The 16,736-nt window shown below is 42.5% G+C and overlaps 2 protein-coding genes across 2 annotated transcripts; both read left to right on the top strand.

Moving 5' to 3' along the window:
* The first annotated feature begins 256 nt into the window (after positions 1-256).
* Positions 257-5,535, top strand: vgll4l (vestigial like 4 like). The gene is made up of 5 exons (XM_005926900.3): positions 257-1,890; positions 3,494-3,617; positions 3,747-3,984; positions 4,522-4,594; positions 4,747-5,535. Exons 1-5 carry the CDS (start codon positions 1,824-1,826, stop codon positions 5,046-5,048), a joined length of 804 nt encoding a protein of 267 aa, XP_005926962.1. The 5' UTR covers positions 257-1,823; the 3' UTR covers positions 5,049-5,535.
* Positions 5,536-10,217: 4,682 nt separating this feature from the next.
* Positions 10,218-16,208, top strand: slc20a1a (solute carrier family 20 member 1a). The gene is made up of 11 exons (XM_005926896.3): positions 10,218-10,378; positions 11,145-11,795; positions 11,895-12,035; positions 12,168-12,253; positions 12,479-12,575; positions 13,758-13,877; positions 14,027-14,236; positions 14,323-14,803; positions 14,889-15,074; positions 15,146-15,230; positions 15,359-16,208. Exons 2-11 carry the CDS (start codon positions 11,447-11,449, stop codon positions 15,512-15,514), a joined length of 1,911 nt encoding a protein of 636 aa, XP_005926958.1. The 5' UTR covers positions 10,218-10,378; positions 11,145-11,446; the 3' UTR covers positions 15,515-16,208.
* The last annotated feature ends 528 nt before the right edge of the window (positions 16,209-16,736 follow it).

Here is a 16,736-nt window from a genome sequence, read left to right as displayed (position 1 = left end):
ATTTGTCAGCATGACACTGATCTCCAGCTCACTACCAGTACAGTAAATTCATACCTGAGTAGAAAAACACATCAGTCATGAATTGGAATTCAACATTATTGAAGGAGTGTGAGATCATCTCTACAGAGATTAGAACAAGAGATAGAAACATCCAAAGAAGAGCTTTGAATATATTTCAGGAAGTCTGGAGAATTATTCCTGAAGACTTCTTAAAGAAATGATGAGAAAACGTACCTAAGTGAGTTCAGGCTGTGTTAAAGAATAAAAGTGGTCATAGCAAATATTGACTTTTAAGCTTATTAGAATTGTATAAACTATGTTTTTGTTCTTTATACTGTATGTTTCCATATAGAAATAAATCTTGTTTCCCTAGCAAAATATAAAGAACTGAGGGGTGAGTCAAGACTTCCTAGAACATCCTCTTGAGCAATTACCGTTTCTGATGTGTAAGCATTACATTACCCCAGTGACTATATGTTATCAGCTGATTAAGAGTGTGAAGCCCTTTATCATGTTTATAGAATCAAAACTAGTAGCAGTATTTAATTTCTGTTTAGTATAAAACTAAACCCAGATTCTTTGTGGCTGTACTGAAATTGTAGAATAAGTTTTTGTTAGTACAGCAAGCCAAAATGCCTTGATTGCCGCTGGACAATCGTTGCAAAACTAGAACTTCTACAGCTTCCCTGGACACTTGCAGATTTATAACCACATTCATTTCATTTTTAAAACGTTAAACTGCATTTTTCCCCCCACAAGTTATTTTCCTACCCCTGACCGTGCTATTGCTTTGTACGACATAAGGGGGCACTGTTGAGCTTAAATTAAACCTAATATTTTCCATGCACGTATGAACAGTGGGACTTCTAAAAGAGTAGCTTTTTATCACGTTAAACAAAATTCACCAACCTGTTAGGGTAAAACTCACAAGTAGAAATCTCCCACTTGTATATCAACAAAGTCCAGACAGCACAAAATGGTATTTCTCAATAAGTTTTACAGATACACCTTAAAACAATGACATTAATAATGATTTCCCCCCTTTTTCATTAGAACTGTCACGTATCTAAGTGAGCTGCCTCCGAGGCCTTCTACATGTCGTCAGACTCGCATTACACTCTCAGAAGATTTTTTTTTTTTCTTGGCGGCAGCAACATTTTCAGTACTTAGGGAGTCTTTGTCTGGCCATCAACAAAAGCCCTCGGATTACTGGTGAGGCAGGCTCAGAGTACAGCTGCATGCGTGTATGGGCAGGTCAGAAGAATGACTGGAGCTCCGGTGGGCTAAGCACTCGGAAAAATGCAGTTTGGTGAGATTGCAGATTAGGAGGGAGGTGGGAGGGGGACAGGTGTTGATTCCATGTATGGGGAAACCCGCAGGCACACTCTACAAGGAACTGAAAGAAAATAATTGATGACGGGGGGGTTGTTTGTTTGTTTTTTCAGGATGGAACTTTTCGTATAAGAGAAAGTGCCGAATAAAGCAAACAGTTCTCTAATCAGAGTAAAGTCTGGTATACTGTGACATTTAGCGCCTTTTTTCTACTTTAGCGATGGGCCTAACTGCAGGGACATTCCCAACTGTACAGTAATAATAATGAGTGAACCGGGGCTTCTCATTGGCCCGGCAGCAGCCAATGGAAAGGCAGGAAATGAGTCACAGGTTTGTCCGCACTCACCTGATACTTTACCTGACGGCGCTCAGAACCAGCGTCTCATTACCTTTCCAATACAGTCTATAACTGAGGCTCTTTGTGTCCTGTAAAGTCCAGCAGTCAAGGTGTTCCTCTGTATTTGGGCTCAGCAACACAAAGATAAGGAGCGATGGCTGTGGCTAACTTCCAATACATAACTCGGATGAGCAGTGGCTTCAAGGTCTACATTTTAGAAGGTAAGCTCGATTTACGCTTTTTTAAAAATGTCCTCATGTTTCTTGATGACAGTGGATACTTGGATCTGTGGAAATAAATCTCTGCTGTGGTTGTGCCATATCATTTACTTATTAGTATGTGTATTTAATATGTATTTCTCAATATGATATGAACTATATACAACATCTGTGTTAATTAAGTGGCATTTAGTCTGTCTGTGATATTTAGGTGAAGTCAGGCAGAAAGAATCAGATAAGGTGACAATCAAATGACAGCGATAAGTAAACAATCAAGTATGTGTACTGCTAGAACCACGTTTGGCTTTTTCGGTTAATATATTTAATACACTGAATCTTACATACAGACTCTGTAAATACTCACCTGAGGCTTTAACTGAGATTTTCTAAACCATGCGTTTCTGTTGGGTAACAATAAAATCAGATTTAAATGCAGTGAACCAAAAGGTCAGGAAGCATTTTCCCTCTGCTAATAAGGAAGAAATAACCATGCCCGAGGCATTAGAAAATCAGCATAGGTGTGGTTATACCTACCCCCCTCCACAAAGCCACACTGTGTGAAGGAATAGCTCACATGTGCTATTGGAGAGTTTAGATGTTAGGAAATGTGAACTGGAGTGAGCAGTGTGGGCGTGAAGGCTGTTTTGTTTTTCTCTAGGAATGCAAAACCAATTTAAACAGACTGTCTCAATTCAGTGTGGCACCACAGACTATTGTTTCTTTAAATACATCCATTGGCTGATTTGAATACAGTTTAGCACTGCTGCCCGTCAGTGTGGATTTCCAAGTGTTAACGGAACATACAGTGCAATTGTGCTGCCATTACATTTTCAAACAGTGCTTGTGTTTTGGCTGCATGCATTACACATCAGCCTGGGGATGTGACTGCAGGCTGATTTGCCCAAACGCCCCCCTGTGTGGCTTTGGTTGACATTTGATGGGTGATAAACCTGCAAAAGACTGAGACATCCAGCCCATTTAGTGTGTCTGTCCTGCACTGTAGACATGCTTTAAACTCCTCTGATTGAACAAGCCACTGACATCAGCAGCTGCCTGTCGATGTGTTTCGACTTGTGTAATTGCAAAGATCCAGAATGTGTACGTGTTTCGCCTTGATGGCCTTTTCACAAATGGTTGACGCCCAAATCGGGGTCCTCAGACACGGAGAGCAGTTTGATGTTTTTGCACTCCATCCAAACAGGGGGAAAAAAACTTGTTTGCGTGTGACTGGGCTGAATGCCAATATGTAGAAAAACAACATTTACCGTTAGCATTGAATCAGCTGTGAAGTGTTGTAACCCTCACTGATCAGGTAAATCGAGTTCTACAGCTTAACGGAGTTTACGATTAACGGTGACAAAAAAAAAAAACGCTTTCCCACGAAAAGCAGTCGTGCAAGTTGATGTCATGGATCAAAACAAGCAGTTAGTCATCACTGCTTCACATCATTGCCAGTTAGATACAATCACAAACGTCACAATATACCGTCAGTGATCTGACGTAGGATCGGCGTTGGCAAAGGGACCGCGGGCACCCCTGATGGGGTCGTGTTTCTTTGAAAGTCTGCATGCTTCTTCTAATCCCGCATTTTAATTTTGCTCTGCAGGTCAGCCTCATCTCAGAAGCGAAGACAGATACAGACATATGACACACGACCGGGCTCGAACCCAAACGGTGTATCCAATCAAACGCAAGCGCAGCCACGAGAGAGGTCTGACTTTGGAGGAAAGGTTGGTCGAGCTGTTTAACTTTCCTAAGAACATTTTCTTTTGATAGATTCAACTTATTAAATGCAAATTCTGTCAAAAAAAAAAAAGACAGCAACGAGGGTCTGAAACTCTTTCAAATAATTGTTTCAGACGAGAGCGAGCGATGAGCCGAAGCAGGCTGGCCCAGAGAGCAGCCCCAGCAGTGTTCAGCAGCCAGCAGAGTCCAACACAAACCCTGAGTCCAACACCCAGCCCCACCAGCCCTCTGCCCACCCATGTGTACTACACACCAGTCATGGATGAACCCCTTGCCCTCATCAAGAAACCCAGAAAAGAAACTGAAAGCGCAGAGGAAAAGAATAAAGGCACCTCTTCCAGTCAAATCCAGGTAATTCAGCAAAGCCTGTCTAGAACACAGGGTATTTAGGAGGTCATACTGTTTACCCTACTGTATAACCTCAGCATAGCTTCAGGCCACCAACCACAGGGGTCCATTATCTGTAGTCAGTGAATCCAGCTGCACAAGCATTCTGCGTCTAAGTGTGTCTGCAAGCCTAAGCTTGCCTGAGCTATGCAATCCAGCCGGATTCGGGAAGAAAATGTGAGTAATGGAGGGAGGAATGCCATCAACAAGACCAAACAGACTGCTTTCTCTCTGACCTGTTTATGCCACCACACTGGGAGGGAGCTGACTTTCACGCGCAAACCCAACCAGTTTAATCGGTTTTCAGATCGTGTTGTTTTTAATTTAAACTGTTGCAGTTGAAGAGCGAGTACACAGTCAGGTTTAGCCAAAGTCAGAACAAAAACACAAAGTTTGTGAAATGAAACGAAAGCTTAAAACCAGGGTTACAACCTGTGCTTCAAGTCTAATTACTTTGAGTCTAATTACTGACCCATTTCTTTTTCTTTTTTTTTTTTCCAGATACGTCCCTCTGTGATCACTTGCGCCTCCTCGTTACGAAACCCCTCTTCAAGATCCGTGGGCCACTCATCAGGTCAGTCTCACACTCACTTGGAATGAGCTCATTTACCCAGAAGGTCACTCCCTAGTCATCACACGTGCCTCATAGCACAGCCATACCACGCACTTTTACTGACTCACTTAGGTGTGTATGTAAAGGTTTGCCATTCGTCTTCTATATTGCAGTGGTTCCCAAAGACAACTATGATAACGTCCTCGAGGAGCATTTCCAGAGGAGTTTGGGTGTTCACTACCAGAAAGCTCAGTCCCAGCAGCTCTCCATCAGCGTGTCCGTCGACGACCACTTTGCCAAGGCTTTGGGAGACAAGTGGCTACAGATTAAATCCAAGTCTTCCTCCTGTTCTTCCACACCGCCCAGCAGTCCAAGTGTCACTCACTCCCCCACCTACAGCCACAGCCCAAATCTGTGCCGCAAAGAGTCCACAAGCAGCTCAGTGCTAACGCCCAGCCACTGGTCTGTCAATTAAAGTAGAAATGGCATCTGATCCTGGTGGAAACTGGACTCTTTGAGACTTTTAACATTTCACTGCCACTCTGCAGACGGCTCTGCTGTCTGTCTGGCTGCAAATGCCAGTGCAGGAGTTGACAGAGCGAGCTTACAGATGCAGGAGTGCTGTCAATTTGGATCTCCGCATCTACAAGCTTAATACAGCAACACAAACAAATGTAGCATTATTTGGGACATCGACATATTTTGTTACATTTCTATCCTCCGCTTGCTTGATAGCATTTGAAAAGCTGAGATAATGTAGATGGTGATGTGGGATGATTGGGGAAAAAATCCTTTACATTTCTTTTTGTAAATGTGTCATTTCTCTGAATGCCAGTTACACTGTATTATATTTATAATCTGATACCCCTGGGTGCTTTACAGTCTAAGTGACTAGCCTATCTGCTGTAAAATGTGCTTTTAAACTGTACACAAACCAGACAATTAAAAAGACCTAAAATTCATATCTCGTAAACCATTTTTGTGTTTTTGTTCCCTGAGTGTGAATGGTGTGGACAACAAATGTCTCCAGAAAATGGGACGTTGAAATAAAAATGAGTAAAATGAAACAAATCGCCTTTCAAACTAAAGGGACGTGAATCCAAGGACACCTTGTTAAGATAGGGCAGGGTGGCATACCAGACAACCTAATTTCAGTAGTGAGTCAACGTGTGTCTAGAACACATCCGGCACGGCGTTTTAACTAGCGGTTGATGCCACACACAGGAGTGGAAATTAAATGGATGTACGGGTAACTCATTCTGTACTTTTTCCTGGAGGTTCTACAGAATGTAGGGAGCAAGTTCCAGCAGGCACAAAGCTTGTGCTTTGACATTCCTGTCTCCTGAGAAAATGACTGTGTAAGATCCTACAGATCCTGTTTGGCAAGGGATAGGAGGGAGGGAAGAGTGGAAGAAAGGGTTGGGCTAACATAGGCCTGAGCATGAGAACCAGCCACACTCTTCAGTTACTGATTTGCATGTCCTATCTTGCCTAATTTTAAATGTAAAAGGAAACATAACAACAACAAAAAATTACAGTGTTGGGCTAGCTGAAAAGAAGTGGGGATTAACCCAACTGTCATGAAAAGCTGAGCATATAGGGGAGAAAGCTTTAAATCAGGGGTAAGTTGAAAGAGCAAAGTGAAAATCCTCCTACTTTAAAACAACTAAAGCTAAGTATTAAACGTTGGCTTTACTCGCTTATGTGGCTTTAGTTTAAGGATCTGCGTAAAAACCTGAAATCCACCAAACGATGATGTGAAGTTTGCACCTAACAGACTGTGGAGGGGGTGCATGCATACAGCAGCAGACAGTGACCAAACTGCTGATTATTCATTTTTCTCCTTAAGACACAAACTGGTATTTCCACTCATCAGCCCGCGTAACCTGAACACGGACAGGAATGCCACCTAGAGGCCCTCGGGTTACCCATATATGGCCGACTTTGTCAATGACAAATGGTCTCTTGTTGCATTATGGACGAGTCAAATAAGCAAAAGCAGAGCTCTGTGGGTAAACCTTTTGATGGGGGACCTTAAGAAACTTAAGGAAGAGGATAATGCTTTTCCCAGTTTACCGCTAGGAGGCGACTGAACATCCCTCTTCATTAATAATCCATTTCACATGTGCTCTCATATGCTCTGACAATGCAGCGTGAGTGAGTGTGTGTGTTTACTTTTCATTGAATGTTTTACACGGTAGGAGGAAGTAATCTATCTAAAAGGAAAAATGGGTGTGATATTCAGTGCTAAATGAATCTGTGAGTCGACCACATTAGCTAATATTTTTGCATCAGATAAAGTCATACACTGGATTACACATACACTCTGTTTAACCAGGGTAAAATATTAACATGTCTCATATATCAACCACCGCAGTTCAGCACAGCTAAGCTGAAAGTGGCTCACAGATATAAATTATATAGATCAACCTGCCATGAGAATGTCAAGAGAAGGGCTTCTCATGCTGCTGCAAAACAAAATGCACATTGTTGTGTGAGGCAACAGGGGCTGGTAATTACAATCCTAAATACCTCAAACATGACAGAAAACACCATTTAACTCGTAGCAATAGTAATTAAGTATGCCTCACTATACAGGAGATTGACTAACCTTTCTGGGAAAGTTCCTTAATTTCTCTGGTTTGTCAAAAGTTAGGTCTCTGTAAACAAATTGAGAGACTTTTTCTAAACAGTTTCAATTCTAAGTACTAATCTCCTGAGAAGATGATTGCCTGGAAAGATTGCGTCTCTGCGCTGTGGCTTTGTGCTCGGTTCATTTTTCAGAGTTCGTCTTCGAGCTATGTACTTAAATGACAAAAAAGATAGTTATCTCGGATAATTGTTTAAATACAGATCATTTGGATTTACGCTCACAATCCCTGACTGGCAGCATCGTTCGTGGCTGCAAGTGAATATGATAAGAAAGAAGCCCTTTAACGCAGCTCTGTGCTCATCCCCAGTTTCTGGAATTGCTGTTTATACGGAGCATTATGTGCGATCTAATCTTTAATATTTTCTTAGACAATAAACCTCTGTGAACATCGAAATGTAATGAATAAAAGAAATGAATAAACATTAAACAAATTATAAATATAATACATAAAAGGCACAATCAGTGGTGTGTTAGTGAAGGGCTATAACAAGTAAATATGACTGGAAAACCTTGCAAATGCTCTTGTTATGTAGAGCGTCTGATATTAAAGGAATAATGTGGATGAACACCACATGGGCATCATTTACATGTAAAGCAGCCACAGAAACAGTCACAAAAAAATGAATCATCTATGTTGTGGGTGGACAACAGATATTCATCTGTGACTGTAGCTGATTAAAGCTGCTGTGGTTCTCAATCTGATTTTTTTTTTTTTTGCTTTTGGTAATGTGTGATGACTGTAGGGGTGTGTATGTGTTTAGGCTAGTGTGGGGAAAATATAATAGTGTAAAATACTAGAAACACACATATATACAGCTGTGTTCAGTTTACAAATGCCCAAATGGATACAGGCTCGAATATATACACACACACAGTATATACACACATGCACCTCAAGCAGATGCTTGTGGTAGCCATCAACAATCTTCTGGCATGATTCTAGCTGGATATTTCACAACCCTTCTCGGCAGAACTGGTAGAGTTCATTTAAACCTGCTGGTTTCCTGGCACGGACCCAGCCTTTAAGCACAGTCTTCAGGTCGGGGCTTGGGAAGGCCATTTCAGAAGCTTAAACTTAGCCTGTTTTATCCAGCCGAAAACCAGTTTTGATGTGTGTTTGGGATCATTGTCCTGTTGATCTGTGTCCAACCATCTAGCATGTGTGCAAAGAAGTAGAGCAATTGGGAGGTAGTCCTTCTTCATCATCATCCCACCCACTTTGTGCAATGTACCAGTACCAGTGGCAGCAAAACAGCCCCAGAGAATGATGCCACGACCACTAAATAGTTGGTACAGTTTTCTTACGTTTGAAGGCCTCACCTTTACACCTCCAAACATGTCTTTCATCACGGTGGACGGATAGCTCAATCGTTGTCTCATCTGACCATAAAACTTTTTACCTGAGGACATTTGGCTTGTCCAAGTGGACAGCTGCAGATTTTAGTCAAGCTTAAAAATGCCAGTTTTGGAGCAGTGGCTTCTTTCTTGGTATTTGTTGGTCCATGTAAAACCAATTCATGGTGGGCTTGAGCCTTGGTGCTTCCTGAACATTCTAACCAATTTCCTCTCACCTGAGGGTGACAGTTTGGGGCTTTTTCCTGACCTTGGCAAAGCGGTGACACACCCGAATAACTTGTTCTCCCGTTCAGTTGTTTGAACCGATGATCTGTGAATCAGCAGTTGTTTAGAAATAACTCCCAGAGAGCCTCCCAACTTGTGTAAATCTGCAGTTCTCCTCAGAGCTTTACTGAGCTCCTTGGACTATACCATTGTTCTGAGGATTGGTCAATCCAATGAGTGCTGTCAATCAATCTAATATCTTCAGCACCACTTATTAAAAGAGTTAAGTGAGTGTATGTATATATTTGTACAAAATAAAATCAAATTTTTGTTTTTTAAAGTCATTAAAGATGTATGCTGTACAATCATTCCATGCTGGAAAAAGAAAAGTTCAAAGAAATTATTAAGACCAAAAATGTCCATGAAATTCATGCCCATTGTGAGTGGATGTAAACTTCTGACCATAACTGTATATAATTATTATTAGGAATGTCTTTCCTTGCACATATATATGCTTAGTTTTCCACCATCGTTCCATTTCCGGACAATCCTTTTTAGGTAATTTGAACTTCCTGCATTCGTTGGGAAGGTCAAAATATTCCACAAAGCCGGGCACTTGTGTGAACATGTCACAAATTAAATCCCACCAGCACTGAATAAATAAGTGATGAAGAGGAACTGATCAGCAGATTTGGAGGTACTGTACCATTTCGGAAAAAGACTGTGTTCTGCTGACAGCCTGACACTCTCCTGGAGTTTCTCAGTAAATGAACTCTTCATGGATGAGTAACCGATTGATGATCAGCACTGTTCGTGGCTCCTGATTCACATTAGTTACACTATGGCTTAGTGAGCTATAGGGTCTAAACTTTCCTACAGCGAGTTTACTACTTTTTTGTTTCTTTTTTTTTTTTTTTTAAAGAGAGACGTTACCAGAGATTTGGAAGTAAACTACACTCTTCAGCACAAAGTTTCCAGAGGCCTCTTTAACCTTGGTGGGTGAAACTTGCTAAATTCGACCAGCAGGTGGCACCAAAGCCCCGTTTGTGATATCTTACTCAGTCATTTTAAAGTTTTAATGTCCCCGTTCTTAGAAAATTGGTAATATTCGGGGAACACCGCACTGTTTATATCCAAACAGCAGAAGATTAACCACCATAAACAAACTGTCACCAGAAATATTTCACTTACTTTTCTTTTTGAATTAGACTGAAAGATGGGCTATTTCGGCAACACAACAGACATTTGTCTTTCCTCGGCGCTTGGATAAATATAATTTGGGGGATAAGGTTAAGCAATATAATCAGCAGACAACTATAATTACTTTTTTCCCCCCATCAACAAGCTCGATAAACATTAGCCCGAGTGCAGCAGCGAGTGTCCCATGACTGCTCTGGAAAGGCGGGTTCTCACTTGAGGCGCAATATATAAACCAACCTCCAAAGGGAGCCTCAAACACTGCAGGCCGCTGGACTGGCACCTCCTCTGACATCTTCTCACTTTGCATAACACCTGCCGAGGAAGGCCGATCACCTGACAGAGAAGCCCAGCGAGCGCAGGGGACAACACAGCGGACACCTTTGCTTACACATGTAAGTGTCACCTACCTTTAATCTCTACTCATGCTCCCCTTGTCTTCCCCCCTCTCACTCCTTTTGAATTACGTAAGGGCAGCAAGGCAGATTAACATACCGCTATTTTCTATAGGCCTGAGTGAGTACTAACAAACTAAGAGCCCAGTTACTCCCAGTCTCTCAAACCACTTTCTGAAGTTTTAGGTGGGATTTGTTTGTGCAAGTGGGATTTGAAAGGCTGCTGTAGTTATGTAAGTCCCCCGCAGTGCCACACGCGTGGATTTACTCTCTTAACCGCCTATTAAACAAACTTTACTCGCCAAAAGTTAAAGAAAACTAAATCAGCTGCTTGTTTTACTGCAGCGCCATTTCCTCTCTGTGAAAACGCTGATTAACACTGAATGCTCAGTAAAACTGCACAGCTGTGCGTTTTCCATTTTTGCCATACTTACCTGCTGCTTTGATCCTAGTCATAATTTAATGAATTGCTCCAACAAAACGCTGTGTGGAAATGTCATGTAGTAGCGGTAGTGTCATGTCCAACTTCAGTGTGAAGTGTATGAAGTGTTAATATACTGCTGATAACACGAAACACTTCCTTTTTTCTACCATTAGCCAGTAAATCATGGATACCAGGTAAAGCGGTGTGTACTGTTTGGTTGTGTCACGTACTGGAGTTTGGGCTTGTTAATATGTAACTCATCTTAGCCTTTCCAAGGATTGAAGATGAGGAGTTTCAGCCACTAACTTGTGCATTTCTGTGCCTGTTTTTGTGTTATTGCAGTGTGCATCATCAGAGGCTGCCCGTCACAATGGATTTCTCCCCCATCTGTATACCTTCTCATTTTACAATGAAGCCTACAGAGAAACCCTGCATACCTAGCTAGCAATTAATTTAAATCTCCTTCCCTTTGGAACTTTTAGATCTGAACTAAAGGGCTCTTCTATTTTTTATCGTGGTAGTAATTTATTTATAAAAACATATTACCTCATAAGTTACTGTTAAATTGCAGGGGGGAAAAGAGAAAAAATTTGGCTTGGGATAAGAGTGATTGTGACAAAAACTTAGTTATATTGTGAGAAGCGATGGATACAACTACATTAGCGACCCTGGCTGCTGCCACCACCGTGGCTCTAGCCTCTCAGTCTGGCATGTCGGGCTACCTGTGGCTGCTGGTGCTAGGCTTCATCATCGCCTTCATCCTGGCTTTCTCTGTGGGGGCCAATGATGTGGCCAACTCATTCGGTACAGCGGTGGGCTCTGGTGTGGTCACTTTGCGGCAGGCCTGTGTCTTGGCCACCATCTTTGAGACCGTGGGCTCGGTCCTGTTGGGGGCCAAAGTAAGCGAGACCATCCGACAGGGGATCATTGACGTCCGGATGTACAACGGCTCGGAACACGTCTTGATGGCAGGATCGATAAGTGCTATGTGTGGTGAGTGCACAGACAGTGATGACGATCGGAGCACGTGTGTGCTGAAGATGTTCGGCCTGGTGTGTTTTCAGTGATCGCAACTGTGCCTTTGTTATCCAGGCTCTGCTGTGTGGCAGCTGGCAGCGTCGTTCCTGAAGCTCCCCATTTCTGGAACCCACTGTATTGTTGGAGCAACAATTGGGTTTTCCATGGTAGCCAGAGGTCACCAAGGGGTGAAATGGATGGAACTTCTGCGCATTGGTGAATACGTGTTGTTTTTTTATCCCTACCCCACACTCAATAGATAGAAATAGCCGTTAAATATGAAATGCAAGTCAAATTAAAAGCAAATTTATTCCTAACACATTGAAAATATGCTCCGCTTGTCCACAGTGGCCTCCTGGTTCCTGTCCCCCGTGCTGTCAGGCATCATGTCAGCAATTCTCTTCTATTTTGTCCGCAAATTCATTCTGAATAAGGTAAAGCTTATTCACTGGGAATACTTAATCAGGTCCATTAAAATAACGAGCACTCGTACTTCCTGTAGTTTGGAGGGTTTCAGCTGAGCAGTCAGGTCCCTCAAAGAGTTAAAATATAAACATAGAGGCACCAACAGCTGAACAGAGAACAGCTTGTTTCTGATCATTTTTGAGTACATGTTGCTACTTTAAACATATAACAGAGAAAGTCTGTATTTTTCACAGACTAATCCTGTACCCAACGGCCTGCGAGCCCTACCTATCTTCTACGCCATCACGATGGGCATCAACCTATTCTCTATCATGTTTACAGGAGCACCATGTGAGTATTACGTCATCAGACTGCACTGGTTATTTGTTTGATTGTTGCTTAACACGCCACGCTACTGCCACAGCAGTTGAAATCCCGGGATGAGGTAGAGAAAGGTCACATGGGCGAGTTGGGACTCAAAGTAGGTGGCAAATAAAGAGGAGGCAGTTTCATTAAAAAAAGAAAGAGAGGAAAAAACAGTCTTGAAGATGTAGAATGTTCTACCGGTATATAAAAAAATTGCAAAGATCAACAGTTAAAGCGAGCAAACACAACAGGAAAATAATCAAAGTGGCTCTACAACAGATTCCGCTAATAAATGGAAAATTTCCATTCCTTTTTGTTCTGTTTGCAGGCTTGAACTAATCAAGGAGTCAGCTGGCCTGGGCCCTTCACTGAAGGCTGCAGGCCTGTGTGCGTGTGTGTCTGTGTGTGGGTCATGGAAATTACACATTGTAACTCCTGCAATGCAAAATTGCAGAGTAATACAGTATAGTAAACTGCATGCACGTTCCAGTCCGAGCATCATTTTTTGTTGCATGTCTTAGCCGTCTGTCCGGTCAGTAGAGTTCGAAGCCAGTTTGGCTTCACGTGCATGCTGAAGACGGGACACACCCATGCAGCTGTGGCTTTAATCGTGCGACCTTTTAATTGTTGTTAAGCCGCTGTTGTCTGTGAGGAAAAACAGGTAAGCTAAGTTATTAAATGTTGCCTGACTAAATTCTATTTACCTGTTTATCTATGCACTGCCAGCATTAGCAGGAAAGTGAAATTAAGTTTTTTTAACAGCAGTTTTGTTTGTTTATCTCTGGGCTGCAAGGCCGAACTCTTTCGCACTATCTGATTGTAGGAGCATACACTCTCGCTGATACTCTTCTGTGTAAGAACGAGCTGAAGTGCTGGAAGAGGCCGTTGAAACATTTTGCATAATTTCTTAGCAAACGTGAACGTCGCGTGACCGCAACCTACAAAATGTGATCTTGACTTTATTGGTTTATGTGAAAGCGTGAGAGTTGCGCTTTCAAGACGTTGCCATGTTTCTACAGTAAATCAAAGTTGTGCGTGAATGTGAAAGGGCTAACAGTTTTCTCTCGCTGTTTTCAAAGGAACAGAGCTGTGAATGAATTAGTTACGCGTCTGTTTCACCTTTTCTGAGACCGTGTTCTCTCTCGTTCCCCTGTCTTTTGTGCACAGTGCTGGGGTTTGACAGAGTGCCGTGGTGGGGTACGCTGTGCATTTCTCTGGGCTGCGCTGCCGTCACAGCCTTGTTCGTTTGGTTTGTCGTCTGTCCCCGCCTCAGGAAGAAAATCCAAGGTGAGTAAATCTGACTTTAGACTTTCAGACTATACTTTTGTAAATATGTTGACAAAAATATGCGACTTATGTATTAAAATTCTATTTATTTCTGCACTGGCATCACTGCTTTCTCTTGCGTTAAAAATCTGAGTGCTTCTTTCATCCAGCACAAACAGCTGCTGCTCCCTGTGCAGCTCCGCTCATGGAGAGGAACTCCAGCAAACCCGTGCAACCGCAGCAGTCCCCAGTATCCCATGCACCCCGACCACAGAGCCCTCCAGCAGACAGTCAGAAGGTGGCTTTTAAACTGGGAGGCTCAGATGAGACGGATTTAGACAGCATAGATGCAGAAACCAAAGACCTGGACATCGCCAACGGTAATGACTTGAATCTGCACTCTAAATAGAGTATAACCAGAAGAAACTCCAACAGCTTAATTACATTTAACTATTTATTTTCATAGGTCTGAATGGGACCGTAGGCCCCATGGTGATCACTGATCCTCACAGTGGTCGGTCCCATACAATCCACAAAGACTCTGGCCTTTACAAGGACCTGCTGCACAAGCTCCACATGGCCAAGGTTGGCGAATGTATTGGTGACAGTGACACAGAAGAGCGGCCCATCCGGAGGAACAACAGCTACACCTCCTACACCATGGCTATTTACGGAATTCAAGGAGATGTCAGGTATAAAGACGGGGACGGTGGGCTGCAGAGGAGACCGAGAGTGGACAGTTACAGCAGCTACAGCTCAGCAGTGTCCAACAGGAGTGCAGCTCTGGACGAGAATGTGGCCCAAGAAGCTGGCACCGACCTTGCTGGCACGGACCAGGAAGAGGATGAGTTGGAAGTCGACCAGCCTGCCGTTTCCTCGCTTTTCCAGTTCCTGCAGATACTCACTGCGTGCTTTGGCTCTTTTGCTCATGGAGGGAATGATGTCAGGTAGGCAAGGATGTTTGTTTTTTCTGAAGAATTCATATACGTTGGTTTATTCAGATGGCTTACAGAAACTTTTTTTTCGCATTAGCAATGCTATAGGCCCACTGGTGGCTCTCTGGCTTCTGTATGAGAGTGGCTCCGTCTTGTCAAGTGCACCAACACCTATCTGGCTGCTTCTTTACGGTGGAGCCGGCATCTGCATTGGACTCTGGGTGTGGGGTCGGAGGGTGATCCAGACCATGGGCAAAGATCTCACCCCTATTACACCGTCGAGGTATGCGGCTGACAAATAAAATCCTTATTTGTGTTAAAGTCGAAGCATACTGACATTTCCTTCTCTTCTAGTGGATTCAGCATCGAGCTGGCCTCAGCAATCACGGTTGTGGTGGCATCCAATATTGGCCTTCCTGTCAGCACAACCCACTGCAAGGTAATGAAACTAAAGGGACTGTCTTTACTACAAATAGACGCATACGTTAGAAATAACCTAAGCTTTCTGCACAAGTAATGTACACGGTGGCACATGACCTGATGAGCTCTTAAATTATGTGCACACAGGTGGGATCCGTAGTGGCCGTGGGATGGTTACGTTCCCGGAAGTCAGTCGACTGGCGTTTGTTCAGGAATATCTTCATAGCCTGGTTTGTTACTGTTCCGATTTCTGGGCTGATCAGCGCTGCCATCATGGCTCTCTTCATTTATGTTATCCTCTGAGGCCAGCACTGTCCAGCGACACTCCTACTTGAGTTGATGGACTGCAGCCAACAAGTTGTTTGACTCTGATAAATCCTACGCCAATAAAAATGTCCTGTTTGTTCTCCATTTGCTAATGATTTATATTATATCATTAAGTCAAGGCAATTATTTTATCTCCCATGGTCGCGTCCTTGAATTATGTAGACTCTAATAACACTCTTCAGTTATCCGAAAGACTGTGATCTTGTATATCCTTTTGTATATTTGTATAGAAGCAATGTTTTCATCAGATGATTCCCTTTTGACTGAAAAAGAACGAGCAGCAGTTGTATGTTTGGATATTTGGATACAGTAAAATATGGAGTTGCTTGATTTGATGATATTTCAATGTATTTTACTCACCATTAAAGATTTTCTTTTACAGAAAGATGCTTTTCTGAGTGTTAATGTGGGAGGGTTGGATTATTAAAAGCAACAAAACATCATCATAAATTTGATCGGAAAACTGTTCATTAAAAAATGAACATTAGAGTTTTCACTAAGGTGGACGTTATAGTGAACCATCGACACTAATAGTGTCAGCGGTAGTGCATCTGATTCTCCTCAATGTTTTGGTGCTATTTCTGCAAAATCCACGAGGTGGCAGTGCTGCAGCAGCCTTTTTTACACACACACTGACTCCTCCATACAGGAAGAACCTTTAAATGCACAATACTGTGCAAAGGTCTTCATGTCTTTGTATTCTGCTTCCAAGAAGCCAAATTTTCTTGTAGTTTTTTTTTTTTTTCCAATTCTGGTACCTGAAAAGACTTGACCGAAACAGAAATTTTTCAGAAGAATCTTTTTTGGTTGTTTAAGCAACTTAACACAGAACCATGAATCATTCAAACATTAAAATGCAACTAATTAATGAGATGAACCAGTTTTGTGTCTGCACATAACTGATGACTTGGTAATGAACCGAATTGAATGTGTCCTTAGACATTTTGCTATTAGCAGCCTGACAGAGAACTACATTATCTTTGAATCTATGAAAAGGGGAAGAGTGGCTATCAAGAAGCCACTCTTAAGGAAGGGAAAGGCTGAAATATGCAAAATTACACAAGAACTGAAAATCAGTGGCAATAGATCTCATGGAGTGGTAAATCTAAATTTGAAATCTTTGGTTCAAATCATCATCAACATGTTCAGAGGAGGTCGAGAGAGAGAGAGAGAGAGGTACAACAGTGAGTGTCTGTAG

The sequence above is a fragment of the Haplochromis burtoni genome, unplaced genomic scaffold (genome assembly GCF_018398535.1).
Source record: "Haplochromis burtoni strain Fernald_Lab_line unplaced genomic scaffold, NCSU_Asbu1 Contig_95, whole genome shotgun sequence".
NCBI classification, from domain to species: domain Eukaryota; kingdom Metazoa; phylum Chordata; class Actinopteri; order Cichliformes; family Cichlidae; genus Haplochromis; species Haplochromis burtoni.
Note: the sequence above shows the minus strand (reverse complement) of the source record. Positions and strands in the feature narration are given on the sequence as shown.

Coding starts and splice junctions, on each gene's coding strand:
- vgll4l (XM_005926900.3), top strand. CDS start 1,824: ATGGCTGTGGCTAACTTCCAATACATAACTCGGATGAGCAGTGGCTTC. Junction 3,985..4,521: donor CCTCTTCCAGTCAAATCCAG/GTAATTCAGCAA, acceptor TTTTTTTTCCAG/ATACGTCCCTCTGTGATCAC. Junction 4,595..4,746: donor ATCCGTGGGCCACTCATCAG/GTCAGTCTCACA, acceptor TCTATATTGCAG/TGGTTCCCAAAGACAACTAT.
- slc20a1a (XM_005926896.3), top strand. CDS start 11,447: ATGGATACAACTACATTAGCGACCCTGGCTGCTGCCACCACCGTGGCT. Junction 12,036..12,167: donor GATGGAACTTCTGCGCATTG/GTGAATACGTGT, acceptor GCTTGTCCACAG/TGGCCTCCTGGTTCCTGTCC. Junction 15,231..15,358: donor TCAGCACAACCCACTGCAAG/GTAATGAAACTA, acceptor ATGTGCACACAG/GTGGGATCCGTAGTGGCCGT.